The sequence below is a fragment of the Photinus pyralis genome, unplaced genomic scaffold (assembly GCF_008802855.1).
Source record: "Photinus pyralis isolate 1611_PpyrPB1 unplaced genomic scaffold, Ppyr1.3 Ppyr1.4_LG3a, whole genome shotgun sequence".
NCBI lineage: Eukaryota > Metazoa > Arthropoda > Insecta > Coleoptera > Lampyridae > Photinus > Photinus pyralis.
Window position 1 is genome coordinate 2,226,652 of NW_022170509.1, and position 19,484 is coordinate 2,246,135.

At 35.8% G+C, this 19,484-nt stretch overlaps 2 protein-coding genes across 6 annotated transcripts in view; one reads left to right on the plus strand and one right to left on the minus strand.

Annotated features, from left to right (window-relative positions):
* The window catches only part of LOC116165861 (inosine-5'-monophosphate dehydrogenase), a 33,566-nt gene that overhangs the window by 5,213 nt on the left and 8,869 nt on the right, over positions 1-19,484 (minus strand). For 4 of the 5 annotated variants that reach the window (XR_004144203.1, XM_031480580.1, XM_031480583.1 and 1 more), the window contains exons 1-2: positions 2,360-2,605; positions 2,104-2,226 (exon numbers count right to left, since the gene is read on the minus strand). Coding sequence is in view for 4 of the 5 variants with exons in the window: in XM_031480580.1 (XP_031336440.1) it covers positions 2,104-2,210 (107 nt within the window). In the remaining variant the exon portion in view is untranslated. Of the gene's footprint in view, positions 1-2,103; positions 2,227-2,359; positions 2,606-19,484 lie in introns of those variants that run through there. The other variant, XM_031480581.1, reaches the window with a different exon arrangement.
* LOC116165859 (leucine-rich repeats and immunoglobulin-like domains protein 2) lies at positions 6,012-18,329 on the plus strand. Its single transcript, XM_031480576.1, has 12 exons — positions 6,012-6,396; positions 6,524-6,667; positions 13,119-13,262; positions 13,313-13,456; positions 13,509-13,652; positions 13,702-13,921; positions 13,971-14,133; positions 15,072-15,389; positions 15,442-15,723; positions 15,774-16,049; positions 16,604-16,903; positions 16,953-18,329. Exons 1-12 carry the CDS (start codon positions 6,230-6,232, stop codon positions 17,159-17,161), a joined length of 2,511 nt encoding a protein of 836 aa, XP_031336436.1. The 5' UTR covers positions 6,012-6,229; the 3' UTR covers positions 17,162-18,329.

Sequence of the window (19,484 nt, forward strand, 5' to 3'; positions counted from 1 at the left end):
TAGATTACTTATGAGATAGATAATTTTAAACTTTGCTAATAAAATAGTGATCGGTATTACAAAAAAATGCGCTTTCATCATGCATATGCTGATTTACAACTTGTTTTGATTAGTTTGTGACACAGCGCCACCTGTTACCACTATGACAAACAAATGTTTCAAACAAATTCTTCATACTTATGGAATAGAAAATTTGGTTTCCCCCTCTACCGCCCCAAAAGTGGTGATAAAGGGGATCCAATTTTTGGGTCATTCGATATAGAACAACAATATTAGTAAGATCCCTGGGCTATTTGTTATAAAACGGGTGGACGGTTGGTCTGGACCACTCTATATAACAGGAAAACAATAAGAAACATATGCAAATAAATGCAGAGCCGGCCCGTGTAGCGCAGTTCAGTGGAAGCTCGACTGCGGTACAGGGTCCCTGGTTCGAATCAGGGTTCGGGCATGGATATTTGTAAATGTATAGTGGGTTGGATTGGTAGAGCAGCCTCGGCTGAAACCCCGCCCACTTAAAAATAAAGGCAAAATAAAAAAATAAAAAAAATAAATAATAATAAAAATAAGTAACAATAACAGTTTATTAATAAAATATGAGAATGCGTCTGTAAGAGCACCATAGATTAATATTGGATTTGGCTTCATTTGCAAAAATTGGTCTGTGGTTTACTACAATGTACTTAATTAACTGTGGTTTCCTAATCGCGTATGTAATCACTATCAGTCGAAATCGCTATAAAGTTGTACAATTAAATTCCCAAAATATTACTGTTTATCAACATTTTTTAATATAATTTGATAATTACATAGCTACTTCCTTGAACCGTAATTAAGATAATGCAAATTTATATGACAGAGAATTGAAATAATTCCCTTTTCACATGAATCATCTAACATTTTTCCTTATACAAAACCCGGCCTAGTCCAATGGTGCCCTTCTACACCAACAGTCTCGTGAAACTTTGACATATGCCTGGATTAAAATATTAGCGATGATGCACTGAACAGTGTAGATTGCAACACCTGCCATTACCCTATACCAAATATGAAGATTGTGCAGCGGGCAGAAGTATGGCATATTTAATTCAAGTGTCGTAGGAACTTCATGTTCCACATTGGGTCTACTTGATGTAGGAACACCCTGTAGTACAGGAAAAAAAAATCTGTATATGGGGATTTTACAAATCAAACTGAAGAAACAAGAGAAAATTGGGGCAATACAAAAATCAATAATAAAGAAAAATTACAAAAAAAAGATTTGTTTATGCTCTTCCACTGAACCAGGCAGGACTCAATCATTTCTCGCCCATATTCAAGTGACCTACATAGAAATTAAACCATTTTATACCGCGTATAGCAGGGATTCAAACTTTAATCATAGAATATACCTTAATTCCCTAATTTGATAAACGGTATCACTTAAACAGGATGCGGGACTACAATCATAGGTGTAGCTGTAGGTATCTGAAGGACGAAATGTGCAGATTAAAATAGGTCAAGATATATTTTGGACAGCTGGAAACCGAAAATCTACTGCTACTAGTGCAATGTGTACAATTTACTGCAAAATAAAAATATGTCAATAAAAACTTTTTGAAAGGTGTCCCACAATTCGTCTTTTGTACATACAGAATCCCATACGAGGTCCAGCAAGTGGGAGAAACCAGAAAGAGTGAATACATTTAAAGTGATCAACAGCTTGTGCAACAAGTACCTACATGTTTATTCGATAGCAGCAATAGAAGTAAAAGCTGCACCTTTCTATGCGCTTACAATGTGCAATACATATAAGTAGTCACTCAAGGTCTAAATAAAGGTGTTAATTTACTTCATGCAAATCATATTGCTTGGCAGATACCTGACTAGCACCATAATTTTGTTTTCGTCAAACATTTTTTGGCATATTTCCTACTGCATGATGGTAAGTGAAAAAGTTGATTGAACCTAAAGAAAACACATTTCATTGCCAGCCGTAATTTCACATTTTAAAAATGTGTTTGCGAATTAATTGATACGGAAACCGTATAATTGCACTTATATTACATCGCAATCTATTTAAAGACAGTATAATTTTATGGTTTCTTTGTAACTAGGACTTACTCGTATGTTAAACCGTTTCCATCCGAAATCATCTCTTTAGCACTAAGCCCATCTTCTGGGGTATCGTCATTTCCATTTTCCATTATATTTGGTTTAATATCTGCCATAACAGTGGATGTATTACTAAAACAAACAAATATATTTGCATTAACAGTTTTTCGAGCAAAATGTGAACAAAAACAGCAGCGCACGTGTTTTTGGAAAAGTACAATTAAAAAAGGTTAGGTTTTATTTTAAAAAATCAATAGATACGTACCTGACAAACAAGATTATAAAATGTTTAATTAGTGCTTAATTGTAAAACAAAGGCGGTAATTGGAATATTTGAAATAAAATTTAATGAGAAGTCAGCACAACCACGTTTCGTGCACTACCGCTGCTAGCTAAAGCCAACTATACGACACTTCAGTTGGTAATAAAGCTCCTCGCACACCAATGACAAAGCAACCAATGACGTCACACAATTCTTCTAACTACAACTAATTTAGTTGCGACTTTTTGAGTCTGAAGCAATAATTAAAAGGAAAGACCCAATATTAATGTCGCGCTTATAACTAAATTCGAATAGATATTTGAGTTTGCGCAAATTCGACAAAACATAGATTTCCCTCTCTTCGCTCGCCTCTAATTTCGTCTATAAAAGGAAGCAATTTCGAAATCAGAAGCAGATTAAAGGGCCAAGGCAATGATAATTTTTATACCCCTCCTCCTCCACAACCTTACGTACTTTACTTATAATTTTGTATGGCCGCATGCCCGTCCGTCTGCACGATAATTTTGTTTAGAAACGTCCGATCGCTTTGAAAAGTCGCTATTGTTGTTTACCTATAGGTACCTTAGTGGTAAAAATGATGGTTTTACTAATTTATTAATGGTAAAAGTACCTATACCTACTACAATTACAAATTAATCTGCATCACAGTAGGGCGGCATCTGCCACCCGTTATGTGCGTACATGGGCAAACATCATATTGATACCTACCGAAAGTAGGAGGGCCAACGTATGTGGAAAAAAAGTGATTGCACTGGCTGCACAGTCGGTCTTCATATGCATAGGAGACCCAATCTTATGTGGAGGCGATGAGGATCAACAAATATACAGACAGATGATAGAGGACACGCAAAAACATACGAAAATAAAACTCACAGGGGCGTACAGAACGGTGTCAGTTGGTGCAGAATAAAACAGGGCATACAAATTATTTTGGTAGTCAATTTTTGAGTGGTCATGATCATGGTTGCTTCATGGTGAATAAAGGCAAGGGACAACCCAAAATGCTTGTATTGCAGCGTATGACGACGTAGAACATACTTAATATAAGTGAACCAGATAGCAAGAATAAGTCATGGGGAAAATAGGGGAGAGCACACCCAGACAACGTAATGGAGTTCGCCCTCAAAAATAGCTCGACATGGAAAATACTAGTACAGTTTATGTAGAAGGAGTAATAAAAGAGAAAGAACTGGACGAACGAAAATTAGGAGGATGATACATAATATACTGCCTTTACTGGCAGAAGGAAGTGGAAAACAATTGCTACCAGTAAACATGCTAAGCCAAGGAGTGGTTTTGGTGGGTGTTCCAACCTGGACCAGAAGGAAAATCCCACACTACCATGCGCCAATAGATCTCTAAGGCGCTTTGTGTCTATATATAAAAACATAATACGCCTACACACAAAAAAAAGCCTTAGGTTTGGAACCCTACGTGGGGCACAAGCAAGTCTAGCTGGAGGAGTGATAAGAAGCCAGCTCAGAAAAGAGTAGAAACGTTTAAGGGAATCTGCTCATGGACTATCTAAAAAATTAATCAGTTCTCAGAAGACTGAAACCAGCTCGTTGTTAGCCATGGCGAGTAGAAGTGCACTAAGGTCTGAGTACATTAGGTCTGGTCTCTAAAATATCATCTCAATAAAACAGGGGTAGCACATATCTGCTTCAAGCAGGCTGCAACACACCACCTCAGCCCTCAGATTTTTTAACAAACTGCCCCTCTTAGAGCACACAAAATTGATCTAAGAGTCAACGTATGAAGAGGGAATAAGTTATTATAGATAAGACAAAATTGCTAAATCTGTTTGTATATCCACAAATGCAATTTACGCAATCGAAGCATAACCATTTTTATTTGAAATTTTAATTATCAATCTACATATTTTCTATTTCACGTAGGTAATCGTACAAGAATAGTTTCCATATTACATTTTAAATATGTTTTTACATACATTTTAGCCATCCCAAAAGTCTGGGGGTGGGCTTGAACTGCCAAGATGATGAAATGAGGGAGTAACCTGTGAAAAACATTTATAGGCGGCTTTTTTTACTGTATTTTTTACCTAAAACACCACTCAATGTTTTAAACAGTCTGCCATCCCATGCCTGGATCTAAAATCGGCTGAAAGACTATCCGGAACCGTAATTAGAACTAAAACTATGCTGAAACGAATACAACGTATTTGACTGCAATCCCAATATCTGATTTTACATTCGATTCCCCTTCTTTACTCTAACTTTTCCTTTATATATACTTTCTCATCCCGGCCTTCCGATCGGCAGGTCCAAGACAATAATTTTTCCCAACTACAACGATATCGACAGGTCAATTTCAATCCCAATTCCATAATTTAAACGTTTAAAGGGAATATAAATAATATTGATCGGTAATTAAAATTTCAAATAAAAATGCTTATGCTGCGATTGCATAAATTGCATTCCTGCATATGCAATTTTATCTTATCCATAACTTTTTTCCTCCTTGGGTTCGGCTGTTTTACCTTTTTGCACATTGACCCTTGAATCAATGGCTGCAACTCGATGGTTTGCTGAGGTGCTATTGCAGCCATAAACCCAGGTCTTGTGTTCTCTGTTCGAAGACAGCCTCACACTAGCCGCTGTCTTCCCCCTTGAAGCAGATCTGCAGATGCGACGTGTTATCCTGAGCTACTCCGATTTTATTGAGATGATATCTTAGGGAGCAGTGACTAGGCCTATGTATGCAGACCTTGGTTCACTTCTACTCACTGCTATAGCAATGAGCTGGTTTCAGTCTTCTGAAGTGTCTTAGATTGTCTTAATCCATGGGCAGATTCCCATAGACGTTTCCACCCTTTTCTGAGCTGGCTTCTTACCACTCCTCCAGCTAGACTTGCTGGTGCTCCACAGTAGGGTTCGGGACTGAAGGCTTTTTTGTGTGTGTATAGGAGTGGAAGAGCGCCTTTTAGATCTATCTGGGATTCTGCTTCCGATCCAGGTTGGCATACCCACCAAAACTACACCTTGGCTTAGCATGTTACTGGCAGGAATTTTATTTTCATTTATTTTGTATCATCTCCCTAATTTTATTTCGTCCAGTTCTTATTATTCCTTAAACTGTACTAGTATTTTCCATGTCTAGCTATTTTTGAGCGCTTCCACCACCACAGTCACCAGGTCCTGTTGTTATGAACTCTGAAAGAGGAAAAGCTTCGGCTTTAAGAGAAACGCGGCCCTGGGTCAATTGTTGCCTGTTTCATAATTCCCTGCAGAATTAGCGGATAACCCTAGGCTTATTTTGGAGAACTGCAGCAAAAGCGGATCGCTTACATTTCTTTTCACTTGATTCAGCTCCGAAAAAATCAATTGGATAGAGGAAAGGCGGTCACCCTTGGTGCTGGAAGGATATACTGTGGTGCTGGCACAGGCTTATGGCCTGCACCTTCGAGGAGGGGGGGGGAAGAAGCTGTCCGCTGAGAATGTTAGAATACTTAATTAACTTTCAAAAACGCCAACCAAGTCCGCTAAAGCATTTTTAGAAAGGTAAAGAGGTGCCCCCAGGCCCCTCTCCTTGGTACACCACTGTATGGTTACAGAAATCTTCAGATCGCTAAGTGGATGATAGTGCGACGAGATGTCGCCGTTCAATATTGCTAAAGCGTTTTTAGCTACCTGACAAATGAAGTTAATTGACTGCTTAAATGTTTGTGTCGTATCTATTTGTAATTAACCTTGTGCGTGACTTCAAATCGTGGTAGTATCGCTTTAATTTAATAGTAGAGAAACTTAACTGAACGGTGTATAAAATGCAACAAACGCTTCGCCTCAAACATAACTTAAATAACCATGGATAATTAAGTCTGTTGTTACCAAAATGGTGGGTGTCTTTTATTTGGTAATAATCATTCATTATTTGTGTAGTTCGATAAATTGTGCCAAAGATTGTCCGAAAACTTGTACGTGCTTAGGTGATATTGTTAGTTGTTCCCAGAAAAATTTAAAGACAATACCGTTAGATATACCAAAATGGACATCACAACTGTAAGTATGTTTTTATTTACAAGTGCACCTGTTTGTTTTTTTTGCACTTTTTTCGTTGTAATTATTATTTGTTTGTCTCAAAAACATTAGCCGCAATTGTCTAAAGCGAAATTAAACATTTTTACAGAAATTTAAACAACAACAGAGTTCAAGCATTCAACAGTGAGACATTCAGGAACCTTTCGCAGCTAACAGAATTAAAGCTAAACAAGAATAAAATTCGTGTGATACCAAAAGATGCCTTTAATAATTTGAAACGGTTGAAAATCCTGTAAGTATTTACTCAATTTTAATCTCGTGTTATATTAAGTTAATTGTACAATTTACAAACTCCAATCTAATAAAACATAATGTTTTATGGTACTGTTTTCGCTCCATTAATTATGCTGTTATCATTATTTATTACATAGGAATTTGCATTACGAGAGATTATATCGCTCACTTAAAATTTTATTATGTGAGATTCACAAAGCAGAACTGTTCATAATCTTAACTATTTTTATAGATCGATAAAGGGAACCACTTTGTATTGTCTGCCCCTTAACGTAATTTGGTATTTCATTGTGAGGAATTTGTCACTGTTTATCACTTGACATTGGTGCACCCCTGTTTTGAAAACATCATTTTGTAAAAACCGGACAAGAGTCTTAGATATAAATAATTCTAGTTGCATCAATTATTTTTCTTCTATGGCTATTTTTGTCTAAAGATACAATCAATTAAGTGTATCCTTCTGTGGAGTGCCCCAAGGTTTCAACCTTGGACCTCTACCGTTTTTGTTGTTTATTGATTATATTGCATGTGCTTTGAATTGTAATGTTATTTTATTTGCAGATAATTTGAAATGTATATGTCAGTCAAGTCTGATAGCGATTGTTTTTGCAACAGTAGTTAAGGGAATTGAACAATTGGCGTGACGCAAATGGCTTATCATTAAGTATACATAAATGTGATGTTGTGTCATAATACACTTGCGTATGTTTGGGTAACAATGCTCTTTTGACTCATACGGATGATGAAGATCTTTGATTTCCATAAAGTACTAATAGTCCACTTACTTTACCAATTTTCAGTATCGCCAGTAATACTGAAGAATATACAATTGTTCGAAGATTTCTTTGAAATTTCAACCTGGTCTCTCGTAAACATTTTTTTCTGGCCGGGGACAATGGAAACAGGTTTTGGTGCATTGAGGTACATTGAAGAAGGAACATCAGGTTGATAGATTCATTTGAACAATTTCTGGTGCTTTTATGAAGTTGGCCAAGTTTCTTTGAAGGGTAAACCAAGATGATTGACTATAAAAATGGCGCTGTGTATGACTTTTTACTCAATAATTCTATTATTTTACCAATTTTCAGTATTGCAATTGAATGAAGAATATACAATTGTTCGAAGATTTCTTCACAATTTTAATCTTGTGAACATTTTTTTCTGAACCGGATTTCCCGGCAACGACCGGGCCAGTGTTATTGAGGTACTTTGAATTTTTAAAAAGGCACATGTTCATAGATTTAGTAGGAAACTGGTGCTCTTGTGAAGTTGGTCGTGATCTTTTGCAACCGGGTTTTTTTAAACGGTAAACCAAGATGAACTATGAAAATTGGCGCAGCCGTATTATCCCAGGACGTATTTCCAAAAGGGATCTTTACCCAATAGTTCATTTATTCTGCGAATTTTCAGTATTGCCTGTATTGAATCATCGTTCGAAGTTTTAACCGGATCTCTTGAACATCTTTTTCGGATTTTCCGACAACATTCGGGGCACAACGGATACAAGTACATTGAATTCTGAAGAATACACAACCGTTGGATGGTTAACTGACTTTTGTAAAAAATTGTTTGGTAGCAGATATTCCGGTAAAGGCAGGGGTGCGATTACCTTTGGTTCAGAGCTGAGTAAATAATTCTGAAAATTGTCTAAGTACTGTTAAACAGATGGGAAAATAAAAATAATTAAATATGTTTCTTTTTTATCTTTCAACACGTACAGATAAGTACTCAAAAAAATAGTATGTTGTAAAATAAAAACTTGTTGCTTTACAAATGTAAAGATGGCATTTTTTATCGAAGTTATGCTTACTGAGTTTTGATCCCGGCGCCATGGAGAGGTGATCTAGACCTACCACAACCCCTTTGTGTCAACTCTCGACATATAGAAGATTGAAGTTTTGATTCCAGCGCCATTTTCATATTTAATTCTGTTTCAACTAACCGACGCAATAAAAGGCATCTATGGGGTAATGTTTTTTCAGAGAATGTAATGCTGCATCTGTTTGGTGAAGAAAAAAAGACTGATTTGAGGAAAATTTGTTCTTAAACTTATATTCGGATTTTCCGCTACTGCAGCCAAAACGTTGAATGTATTGTCGTTTTCCTGATGGTTTAGACGGACATTTTGAACGTTATTGCAATTGTAGTTATTTCACTAATTTGTGAACAAGTATAAATTATTAAATTTAATAAACGTCAAAGGCAAATAATGAAACGTGATCGCTGTTTTTTTAGGTAATTCAAGGCATATCTGATTTATTGTAAAATGAACCTTTTTATTTTGTCGATTTCTACGATTTTGAAAAACGGAAAATTATAACTAATAGTATGAACAGGTGCAGTATTTTTTTCTCTAAAAGAAACGTATTTAGACTTTTCTCTAAAATAATTAGGGGAGCTAGTAATTGGCTATAAAGAAATTACCATTGAAATCCCTATGCTGCGTCGGGCTAGGCACCACCCGGTATAGTGTACTACAACCTCTTTGTTAATACCTCCTTCACGAGGTATGAGTAATTTTAGTTTTGATCCCGGCGTCCTGTAGAACTGCTCTGAGTCTATTACTCTTTTGTTAGACCTCCTCGAAATATAGATCATTGAAGTTTTGATTCCTGCGCCATGTAGAGCTAATCTAGACTTATACAACCCTTTCTGAGTACCATTATTCTTGAGATATAGCGTTCTACAACCCCTTTGTTAATACACGCTTCACAAGGTATAAGTGATTCAAGTTTCGACTTCCGCATCCTGTAGAACTAGTTCGAGTCTATTACAACCCCTTTGTTAGTCCTCCTTGTGATATAAATGATTAAAGTTTTGATTCTGGCGCCATGTAGAGCTAATCTAAACTTACTACAACCCTTTGTGAGTACCCCATTCTTGAGATAAACCGCACTACAACCCCTTTGTTAGTATCTCCTTCAAGAGATATAAGTGATTCCAGTTTTTACCCTGGCGTCATGTAGATCTGGTTTGAGTCTGTTACAACCCCTTTGTTAGATCTCCTCGAAATATAAGTTTTGATTCCGGCTCCATGTAGAGCTAATCTAGACCTATCGCAACCCCTTTGCGGATACCCCATTTACGAGACATAAGCTATGGACGTTTTGCCCCGGGCGTCATGTAGCGCTGGTTCAAAACCCTTTTGGTAGTACACCCTTCTTGAGAAATAAGCGCTTGAAACTGTGGCTCCAGCCTCACACACCACAACCCCATTCTCGAGATGTGTCATATAGAGCTGGTACCTACCAGTCCCCTGTTCTCGATGTATAAACGATTGAAGTTTTGTACGTCAAGCAGATCTTACCTAGGCTTTTGACAATCCCTTTATTAGGAGCCCGTTCCAACACCACTTTCTCAAGAAATAAGCAATTACAATTAGAGATTTAACCCCTTCATCAGGGAGAGCCGTGACTAAAACTTCATCAAACACATATTCAAGAGAGATATTACCATAAGTTTACGCACGCCACTGACGTCACGGCAAAAATAAAAATGTCCTATTTCTTGTCTGTGAGGGAGGGTATCTCTAACCCGAAAAGTGCTAAAAAGGTAGGTGAAGAATATGCTGCCAGAAATAATGTTGCAAACTTGTTTCATGTGATTTGAGAAAAATCTGCATTTGTTCCGATGAACAGGAACTAAATTTTGTGCTCTTCCCATCTTGTTCTCTTTCTAGCTAAGCTGTTAGAGCAATAAATTTCATGGGGAAAACTGCAAAAACTATTGTCTGGATGAGCAGGAGGAAGAGCGGCGTTCGCTTGCCAGTATCTTAACATGAGAAATAAATTGTAATAAATTCATATTGATACAAACAACAATAATGAATAATAAGCGTACAGGTGAGCTACAAAAGAGTCATCATAAACACGTGCACCTGTAAGATTGAAAACGACTGGAGGCTTATAATATTCCCACGCCGATTCAATTAAACGCAATTTGTAAAATTATTCCTTGGGAGATATTGATTGGCGCTATTAAATAGAAGACGCTGAAAAATTTACACATTTCCTGTTTAAACTGGTTCTTCATTTATAGTTAGAGCTGCTTACATAGTAAAAAAAACCTGTAGATCTTGATAATCTCATTATTGCGCGAGCATTTATGTTCCTTATTTTCTCATGGTCGCCTTCATTTTTCCTGGGTGAATATAAAAGTTAGTCTTTCCGGCTTTCACTCTTCCTGTTTCATTATACTTTATGCCAGACTCATAATGTATCATATCCTACGTAATATAAGCTGATACAATCAAATACCTTCGATATTACCATCATCTACTTTGAGTTGGCAAGAGTACAGTTTACAACTCATTATGTTTATCCCAGAAAAATTACACCTCGAAAATGCATTTTTAAAACTACCTACAAAATTGATTAAATAATGGACGAAATTTCTATTTTTCTTATACTCAAGGGTTGGACAAATGATGATTTTTAAAAAAATTCAAAAGTGAGCATTTTAAAAATCAGGATTTTTTAACACTAGACCTTCTAGTTTTATTGCAATTGAAATTCAAAATGCCCCTGAATTTTTGTGAATAATCTTCGTACTATTTGCTAAATTTGACTACGTTACATTTACATGGGTCCAAAAACTCACTTGCATCAAATAACATTCAACCTCTACGGCACTGGTAAACAAATATATAAAATTTTAATTTACTCTCAGCTCAGTAACAAAAATCTTTTTTATACCCCTTACTTTGTGGAAGTATGACTCTTTATTCCCTCTGAAAACCTGAAATTCAAAATTTAATGCTTTGGTTTGATTGAACTCAATTAAATACGCATATGGCTTTAGTTGATTGAAATATATTAATGCAAAATGCGATTAATTTCCATTTTTCTTCACAAGTTCCCGGATATAAAATATTGGTAAGATTCATTAAAAGAAATACAAAAAGAATGTAATGTGCGAGGTAATGTGTTTCTCGTGATCACGTATCCATGCTAAATTTGATCCTTATCCTTTGGCATATACCTAGCGTCTCCTAGAATTTAGTCAACTGTCGCGGGGATGTGTCCCTGATGGTAGGAACCAACAGGGTTGCATCTCCACCACTTTTGTTGCCATTGCGCTGGGCCGCGACATATGTCAAACTGCATTAGAGGGAACTCTGCTTTTCTGTTGATAGCCTCTCCCCTGTGGTTCCATTAGTTCCGGATGCTTCCATCCATTGAACCTAACTCCTTCTTTCTTGTTTCTCCCTTCCTTATTGTTGTTCTCTCCCTCCCTCTGTCTACTATTCCCTCTACTGCCTCTGTTTCTGTCTCCCCCTTCTCACTTTTGAACCTGTGCCGCTTTTAGTTTAATTTTTTGGAAACGGTCATAGAGTCTTTCGTTGCTGGGGGTATTCCATACCTCCTAGATCTTCCGGTTGTGCGTTTTCTGTGGTATGTAGAGGAGGATCTTCCCCAACATTTCTGTTATAATAGTCTAGAAGCCTCAACTGTTGTTGGAGGAAAGTGTTACCAAAGGTCTGGGGGGTAGATAACAGTTTTATCGACATATAACTGGACATTACACTCCTGATTTTAGACAAATGGACTATGTTTCTACAATGCAATTTATTATCTTCATCGCTTTCATTCACAGAAAGCGACACTAACGATAGTATGTCGGTATTACAGAAACCATCACAAGGAATATTATCTAATCCAAAACGTATCGACATATATTATAATGCCATGTATGCAGGGTGGCACAATGAGAACGAAACAAACTGAATGACTTGCCAGGAAATAATTTCTTACACGCCTATTTAAATTAATTGTCATTTGCCACCCTATATCTTTCAAACGACCTGCTCAAATTTGAAAAATAAACCTTGGGCGTGTAGAAAATTAAGAGCCCATTCTAATCATGTATCACTCGACCCGAGGTTCAGTTTACAATTGTTGAAGGAGTGGCAACCCTGATTTCGTTACGAGTTATTCAGTCTGTTTCATTTTTGTTGTACCACCCTGTATACATAGAATATATCTTTGAGAGAAGATATATTCAGTTGTATTTTTAATATGCTTACATTTTATATTACATCCAAAATGTATGTTTATAAATTATCCATTACATACGAATGTTATGTGAGTACATATACATTTTTTGCTCGCTATGGGGATAAGGTCTTTCTTGTAAAAAAATAAGGAAATTAAAAAATTCAGTTTTATTTCTTTTAAAGGTCCACTCTATTGACTTGTTTCTACTTTGTAGCAATTCCAAATTTTCGTATTTTTATTTACCGTTTTTTGTAATTTTTTTTTAAGTAATTAATCATTAAGTATAATTAAAGAAATCTGTTGTGTACCTGGTTGTATATTCATCACATATCTTTTGACTAGATGTGAGATTTTTTTAAAATAATCACGAAATTATGACAATGTAGATTTTTAAAAAATAAAATGATTGTGTGTGTAAAATTGAATTTTAATTAATTATTGCCTGTTTTTCAGGGAACTAAGCCGAAATCAGTTGGAAGACATTGAGGCCTTAACTTTCAAACCGTTAGAGCAGTTAACAACGTTACGACTAAAGCGCAATCACATTAGTGAATTGAAAGATGGCGCATTTTTTGGCTTGAATAAGATTAAGTCTTTGTGAGTATCACAATTTAATTTTCGATCAACACTAATCATGTCTTTTCCAGGATGTTGGATTATAATTCTATACAGGTTATATCCAAAAGTTGGCTGTATGGATTGAGGAACTTAAAAGAGTTGACTTTTTCACATAATAAGATTAGCGACATACATGTAGACGCATGGGACGTCTGTAAGGAGCTACTTACTTTGTAAGAAAACAAAAGTATACTTGCAGCAGGAATGCAAATGTTGTTTTTGCAGGGACCTGTCATTTAATCATCTAAAAGCTATACAGAAAGATACATTCAAACACTTGGAGAAATTGCAGAAATTATTGCTAAACAATAACAATATTACCTTAATTAAAGAAGAGGCTTTCGATCACCTTCCAAACTTAAAGATTTTGTATGTCTTAACTTTGCTTAGAAATCGCAATTTTAATGCCATTTTGTAGGCAATTAAGTAACAATCACATTTCGTGGGCAGTGGAAGATGCCAACGGCGTATTTAGCAGCTTAAACAATTTGATGAAATTTTCCATTGCGTCAAATAATATTAAACTGGTCAATAGGAATGCGTTTAAAGGACTTGGTAGTGTTACTTATTTAGATATGAGCAACAACAATATCACTACAATCGAAAAAAACGCTTTTATGGAAATGCCGTCATTACAGGTGATTTATTATGACTGTACAAGAGGTATACTCACGTTTCTCCTTACAGGAAATCAACTTAAATACAACTGTTCTTTTATGCGATTGCAATTTACGTTGGTTTTACGACTGGTTAATTTTAAAACAGTTTCAAGTACAAACCATTTGCTCTTATCCTGAGGAGCTTAGTGGAAAATCACTTCTCGCAATTGCAGCGAGCAACTTTACATGCGGTAATAAAACAAGTTTAAAAAGTCATTATGCAAACATAAATGACGAGAGCGTATTTTCCTCCTAATAATATTAATGCTAGTACCAGGAAGAAATACCAGTAGGCACGAGATCCTTACCCCATTCTTTTTCAAATGAGCCGCCTATCGTCGAAGTCTATACAGTTTAATGAAAAATAGTGGAGTATACAAATACATACAAATTTTGAAATGGGCATTAGTTTTACTTTTATTCGAAATGTCTACATATGGAACTTTCTATAAATGCTTTCGTAAAGAGCATTGCGTTAACGGTAATTTTGGAACCTGTGTTAGTTTTAGTTTCATTCAAGGTGCCTACATATTATGATATTTTGTTTAACTGCTTTCATAAATAAGAAAGTTGCCATTGCGCATGTGCAAAACCAAATTTTAAAACTGGTGTTAGATTTTCTGGTATTTCAAGTGCCTATGTAATAAATTTCATTTAAATGCTTCAGTAAATAAGAAAGTTGCCATTGCGCATGCGCAAAACTAAATTTTGCAACTGGTGTTAGATTTGTCTTTATTCCAAATGCCTATGTTTAAAATTTCATTTAAATGTCTTCATAAATAAACAAGTTGGCATTCCGTATGCGCAAAACAACATTTTGAAAATGTTAATTTTACTTATATTCTTTGTGTTTACATATAAAGTTTCATTTAAATATCTTCATAAATAAAAAGTTAGCTCCGCACATGCGTTAAACCAAATTTTGGACACTGCGCATGCGCAAAACCAAAAAATATGGGACCAAGCCCTTTCAAATGAGTCCTATATCGCCAAAATCGGTTCAGTGGTTTAGAAGGAGTACGTGTGACGTACAGACGGACGTCAAAGTGCAGCCAATAGCGATTTTTCACTTTGAGGAAAATACGCTCACAAGACACAAAAATATAAAAAATGATCGCTTCTTTTCCAGTGGACCTACCGAAACCTAGATTAATCGAAGAACCTAAATTGGAAATTATGGCATTAAAAGGAGAGAATATTAGTCTTAGTTGTAAAGCGATGTCAAGTGCAGCTGGCCCTATGAATTTTATTTGGAAAAAAGACAATGTAGAGCTGATAAATGCGGATGTAAATTTGAAGACAGCTACATATGATGCGAAGAACATTGAAAGTACTTCCATCTTAAGTATTTATAAAGTAAAACATTCGGATGCTGGAAAGTATCAGTGTGTGGTTTTTAACGAATTTGGCACGACTTATTCTCAAAAGGCGAGCATTTCTGTTCTGAGTAAGTTAATTTGGTCTTCACAGTTCTTTTACATAAGGCGGTTTGATTTTAGTTTTTCCCACATTTGTAAAAATTCCTCAAAACTTGACTATTAAGGCTGGCGCAACGGCCAGATTGGAATGTGCAGCTCACGGCGAACCCCTTCCCGAAATCGCATGGCAGAAAGATGGCGGTAACGATTTCCCGGCAGCTAGAGAGAGACGAATGCATGTCATGCCCACCGATGACGTATTTTTTATTGTAAACGCCAAACCAAGTGATATGGGCGTTTACAGTTGTACAGCCAACAATGCGGCGGGTACAGTTGTTGCAAACGCGACACTTACAATAGAAGGTAAGAGAATTTTGCCAACTTCATGTTTCTTTAAACGTTTGTTAAAACAGAGATGCCATCATTCGTGAAACCCATGGAGAACAAGGAGATCACTGCTGGAGAATCGGTCGTATTGCAATGTATGGCAGGTGGTATTCCAAAACCGTCGATTTTATGGCTCAAAGATGGCGGTCCGATCTATGCAACTGAAAGACATTTTTTTACTGCCGAAGATCAGTTGATGATTATTGTGGATACCGTGTTGAGTGACGCTGGAACGTATCAATGTCGGTTAAATAACTCTTTAGGAACAGAAATCGATTACAGCGAACTGCTAGTTAAACCAGGTATGGCACAGTTTTTAATACAGACACTTGTTTCATGTTTCTTTCCAAGACTTAAGCTATCAGCTTGGCTCACAAACAGAAATACAAAAAATACAATAAATTACTTGTACAGTCTCCTGTTCAAAATACCCACAGACCTCTGAATGCTAAACAAAATTTTAATCCAAAGAACAAGTGTTACTGAAATTATATTCCAATCAATGAGACAAATAACCAAAATTCTTTGTTTGGATTCGATTCTTGTCCATAAATGCAATACAAAATCTATTTCGTGCAAATAATTTCCAGGGGTCAATTCCTTTAGGAATATTAAAATTATACAACCAAATTGATATTATGCCATTAAAAGTATGGAAACAGAATGCTTCGATGGCACAGTTGACTTTCTGCATCGCCCGATAACGTTATCTTTGCGAGGAATGCAAAATTGTTCACGCCCATTATTTTGAGTGTTATCGAGAAACTTAGAAGCATTTAATAAATTAAAATCAACAAACGCTCTCGCTATTGAAAATGTTTACAAATTGAATTGCACTAAAGATTTTGTCTTGCAGGTGTAAACATCGATAACGAATTGATGGGTATTATCATCATTACGGTAGTATGCTGCGCGGTGCTGACCTCGGTGGTTTGGGTTGTAATTATTTACCAAACGCGTAAACGTTTACATCCCACAAAAATACCTATGCCCGTAATAGAACCGGCCGCTCTCGATTTCGCCAACAAAACTATGTCACAGTTCGCAGACAATACATCGGAACACTCGTCTTGTAAAGACAGCGGTACTGGCGATTCGGCGAAAAGGAGTAACGACGATTTGCTTCCGGGTGATGAGTATACCTTAATAATTAATGGTGAGATTGTCCTATCGTTGTCTACATTTTTGCTAATTTCTGTTTTTAGAAAACAATTCCGACGATAGGAATGTTCCTGTAAGGACAGCTAGTTTAGTATATTTGGTAGCTGACACAAATAATTCTCATACGCCTCTGCTTCACAAGGACGGCCCGTCTTATCCTAGATCGACGAATCACGATCGGCTGGAGGAGGAGAAGCTCTCAAATTCCGATATTAAAATAGATACTATATCTGTTAGTAACCCCGATGACTAAAAAATATTAATTTATTCTTTATTACTGGCTACAAAAACCGGTGATTAACATAACTTTGAAGATGTATTCTTCCGCAAGATTTGTGGATTTCCTATTTAAAGGTACAAGTTTTTTCCGTGTAAAATTATATCTTTAGTTCCTGTCTAATTTTAAATAATCGACTGTTAAATATTTAAGTGAAGGGCATATTGCAATGTGTCAAATTTTGTTTTATTTCTTCTATGGGAAATGTGTAACTTGTGATTGCTATTGTACCTAAAGTATGTGATGCTCTTAGTTTGTATACTCTACTCACAAAGTGATGGTTTGATTATCTAACGATAACACTACAAGAGTATATTTTAAACAATATTGAGAAGCTGGAGTAGGAAATATTTTCTCGCCAACATATCGTTTAGTGTTTGCAATCATCGTCAGTTTGTGGAGTATATACAGTGTGTCTTATTTAAGATTCCACTCTTTGACATTGTTTTTTGTGTGAAATTAGTAAACATTTTTCAGATATCGCGTAGTAAATAAAAATTGAATCAACGAGTGAGGGAACCGTCTTAGAATGGAATCTTGTTTATAATTCAAAACTTCGTACCGCAAGTATAACAGCAAGCTATTCTCGTTACCTGATTTGAGATTTTCAAGTGAGCTTTTTGGCTAGATAAATGGTTTGGAATATTTTTGATAAAGATATTAAAATGTTTTGTGAAACGTTACCAATAAAAACAACAATATCAAGGAGCTCATTGGAATGTTATCCCATTGTATATTTTCTTGTAAAACGTGTATAGTATATTCTTGTAGGTATTAACAAGGTATTTGTAAAGTATTGTTTTTGTTTATAGAGCATGCTTGTTATGTTTGGTTGTCTATTTATTACAGTTTGCGTGTGCGTGTATGTTATAATATAAGCGTCTAGTGCCGTTTATTTGGTAATCCAGTGCACATAGTTGTTGAAATTATATTCTACAAGTTTGTTATTTGTTGCTTTTATTTATGGAAATATTACAATTTTTTTTTTATTTAGAAGCTATTTTCATTTTTAGTTCTGTTAGCTAATTTTTTCCAATAGGCATTCCATATTTTTTACATGTATATTCTCAATAGTTAAAAAGCATTTGTAAAAAATACAGACTCTGTTAGATGTTAAGGAAACACATTAAAATTCTTTGTTTTACCGATTCTGTTAACTTACCTTTTGCCCACTATTTATAGTATTATTAAGTATAATACCTCATTGTGATTTAACAGTGAAATTTATCATTGATAAGTAAAGTGTTAGAATGGGATATTGAAGTTTTTATTATAATTTAGATTAAATAAGAAAGCCTGTAAACCTGTATGATTTTTGATGAGTGCAGGGTCAGGTTAAGGCTCTATAGTCAATGTGCCATATTAAAAAAGGCAACCAAACGATCTGATGAAATTGTGCTTCTGTAGTTGAAGTCTCAATAGCAGATATTCTTTGCAAAGAGGAAAAGAACGTCTATACTTCCAGAAATAGAAAAAGCCAGTGGTGTGGTGCCAAATTTAGCAGTGCCGGAGCCCTTCAAATGCAGGTATCCAAGGGTATCGAATACCCCCCCCCCCCTCCCAAACAAAATTGAGGTCCAGGAAAATAAAAAAATTTGCAGTAAAATAAATGGGTTTTGCAACAATTTCAGTTTGTAGATTTTTGAATAAATTATTGCTCTAAAGGTGTAAGGCTTATATCTAAGTCGCAAATATCATTAGTATCATCACTAATCTTATCTCCGTCTCCTATCCTGTGCCGGAGCGCCGCTCCCCTTCACAAGCAGTGTCGGAGCCGCTGCGCTCCGGCTCCACTACACCACTGGAGAAAGCAATTTGATAGTTATAATGAGAAAAGAAACTGTACAGCACCAAGTTTGAAATGCGACAGCATTTTTTACGTCGATCTACGAGTTCCATCTATTACGATAATGCATATATTTTAAAGAGTATATTCTATGATTTTCAGAAAAAAAGCAAAGCAAAACATACAGATAGGCAACTCTGATTACACTTAAAACTCCCAAAAAATGAATCTGGGGGGAAAGTAGTGTAACCATTGAGTAATTGTGTAACTTCTCACTAAGTTTATTATATCGCTGTGCTAATTGCTATGAATGAAGATAAGTGTAACGCTAGTAATTATGCGCGCCGTGGGACCACCCTCTAGACTCCCAATGGATGAGCAAAGTGTTTATAAGCGCATAGAAGTTTATAAGTTAAAAAAGACTTTTCTGTTTAAATATTTATAAGATACTTATACTTACTGGTCATATCTAATTACTCAGTTAATTTATTGATTGACCTTGTCTATTAATTT

Excerpts from the sequence above, each read along its gene's own strand:
- LOC116165859 (XM_031480576.1), top strand. The coding sequence starts at position 6,230 with ATGGTGGGTGTCTTTTATTTGGTAATAATCATTCATTATTTGTGTAGT. Across the intron at positions 14,134-15,071 it reads AGCGAGCAACTTTACATGCG|TGGACCTACCGAAACCTAGA; the intron begins GTAATAAAACAA and ends CTTCTTTTCCAG. Across the intron at positions 15,390-15,441 it reads GGCGAGCATTTCTGTTCTGA|TTTTTCCCACATTTGTAAAA; the intron begins GTAAGTTAATTT and ends GTTTGATTTTAG.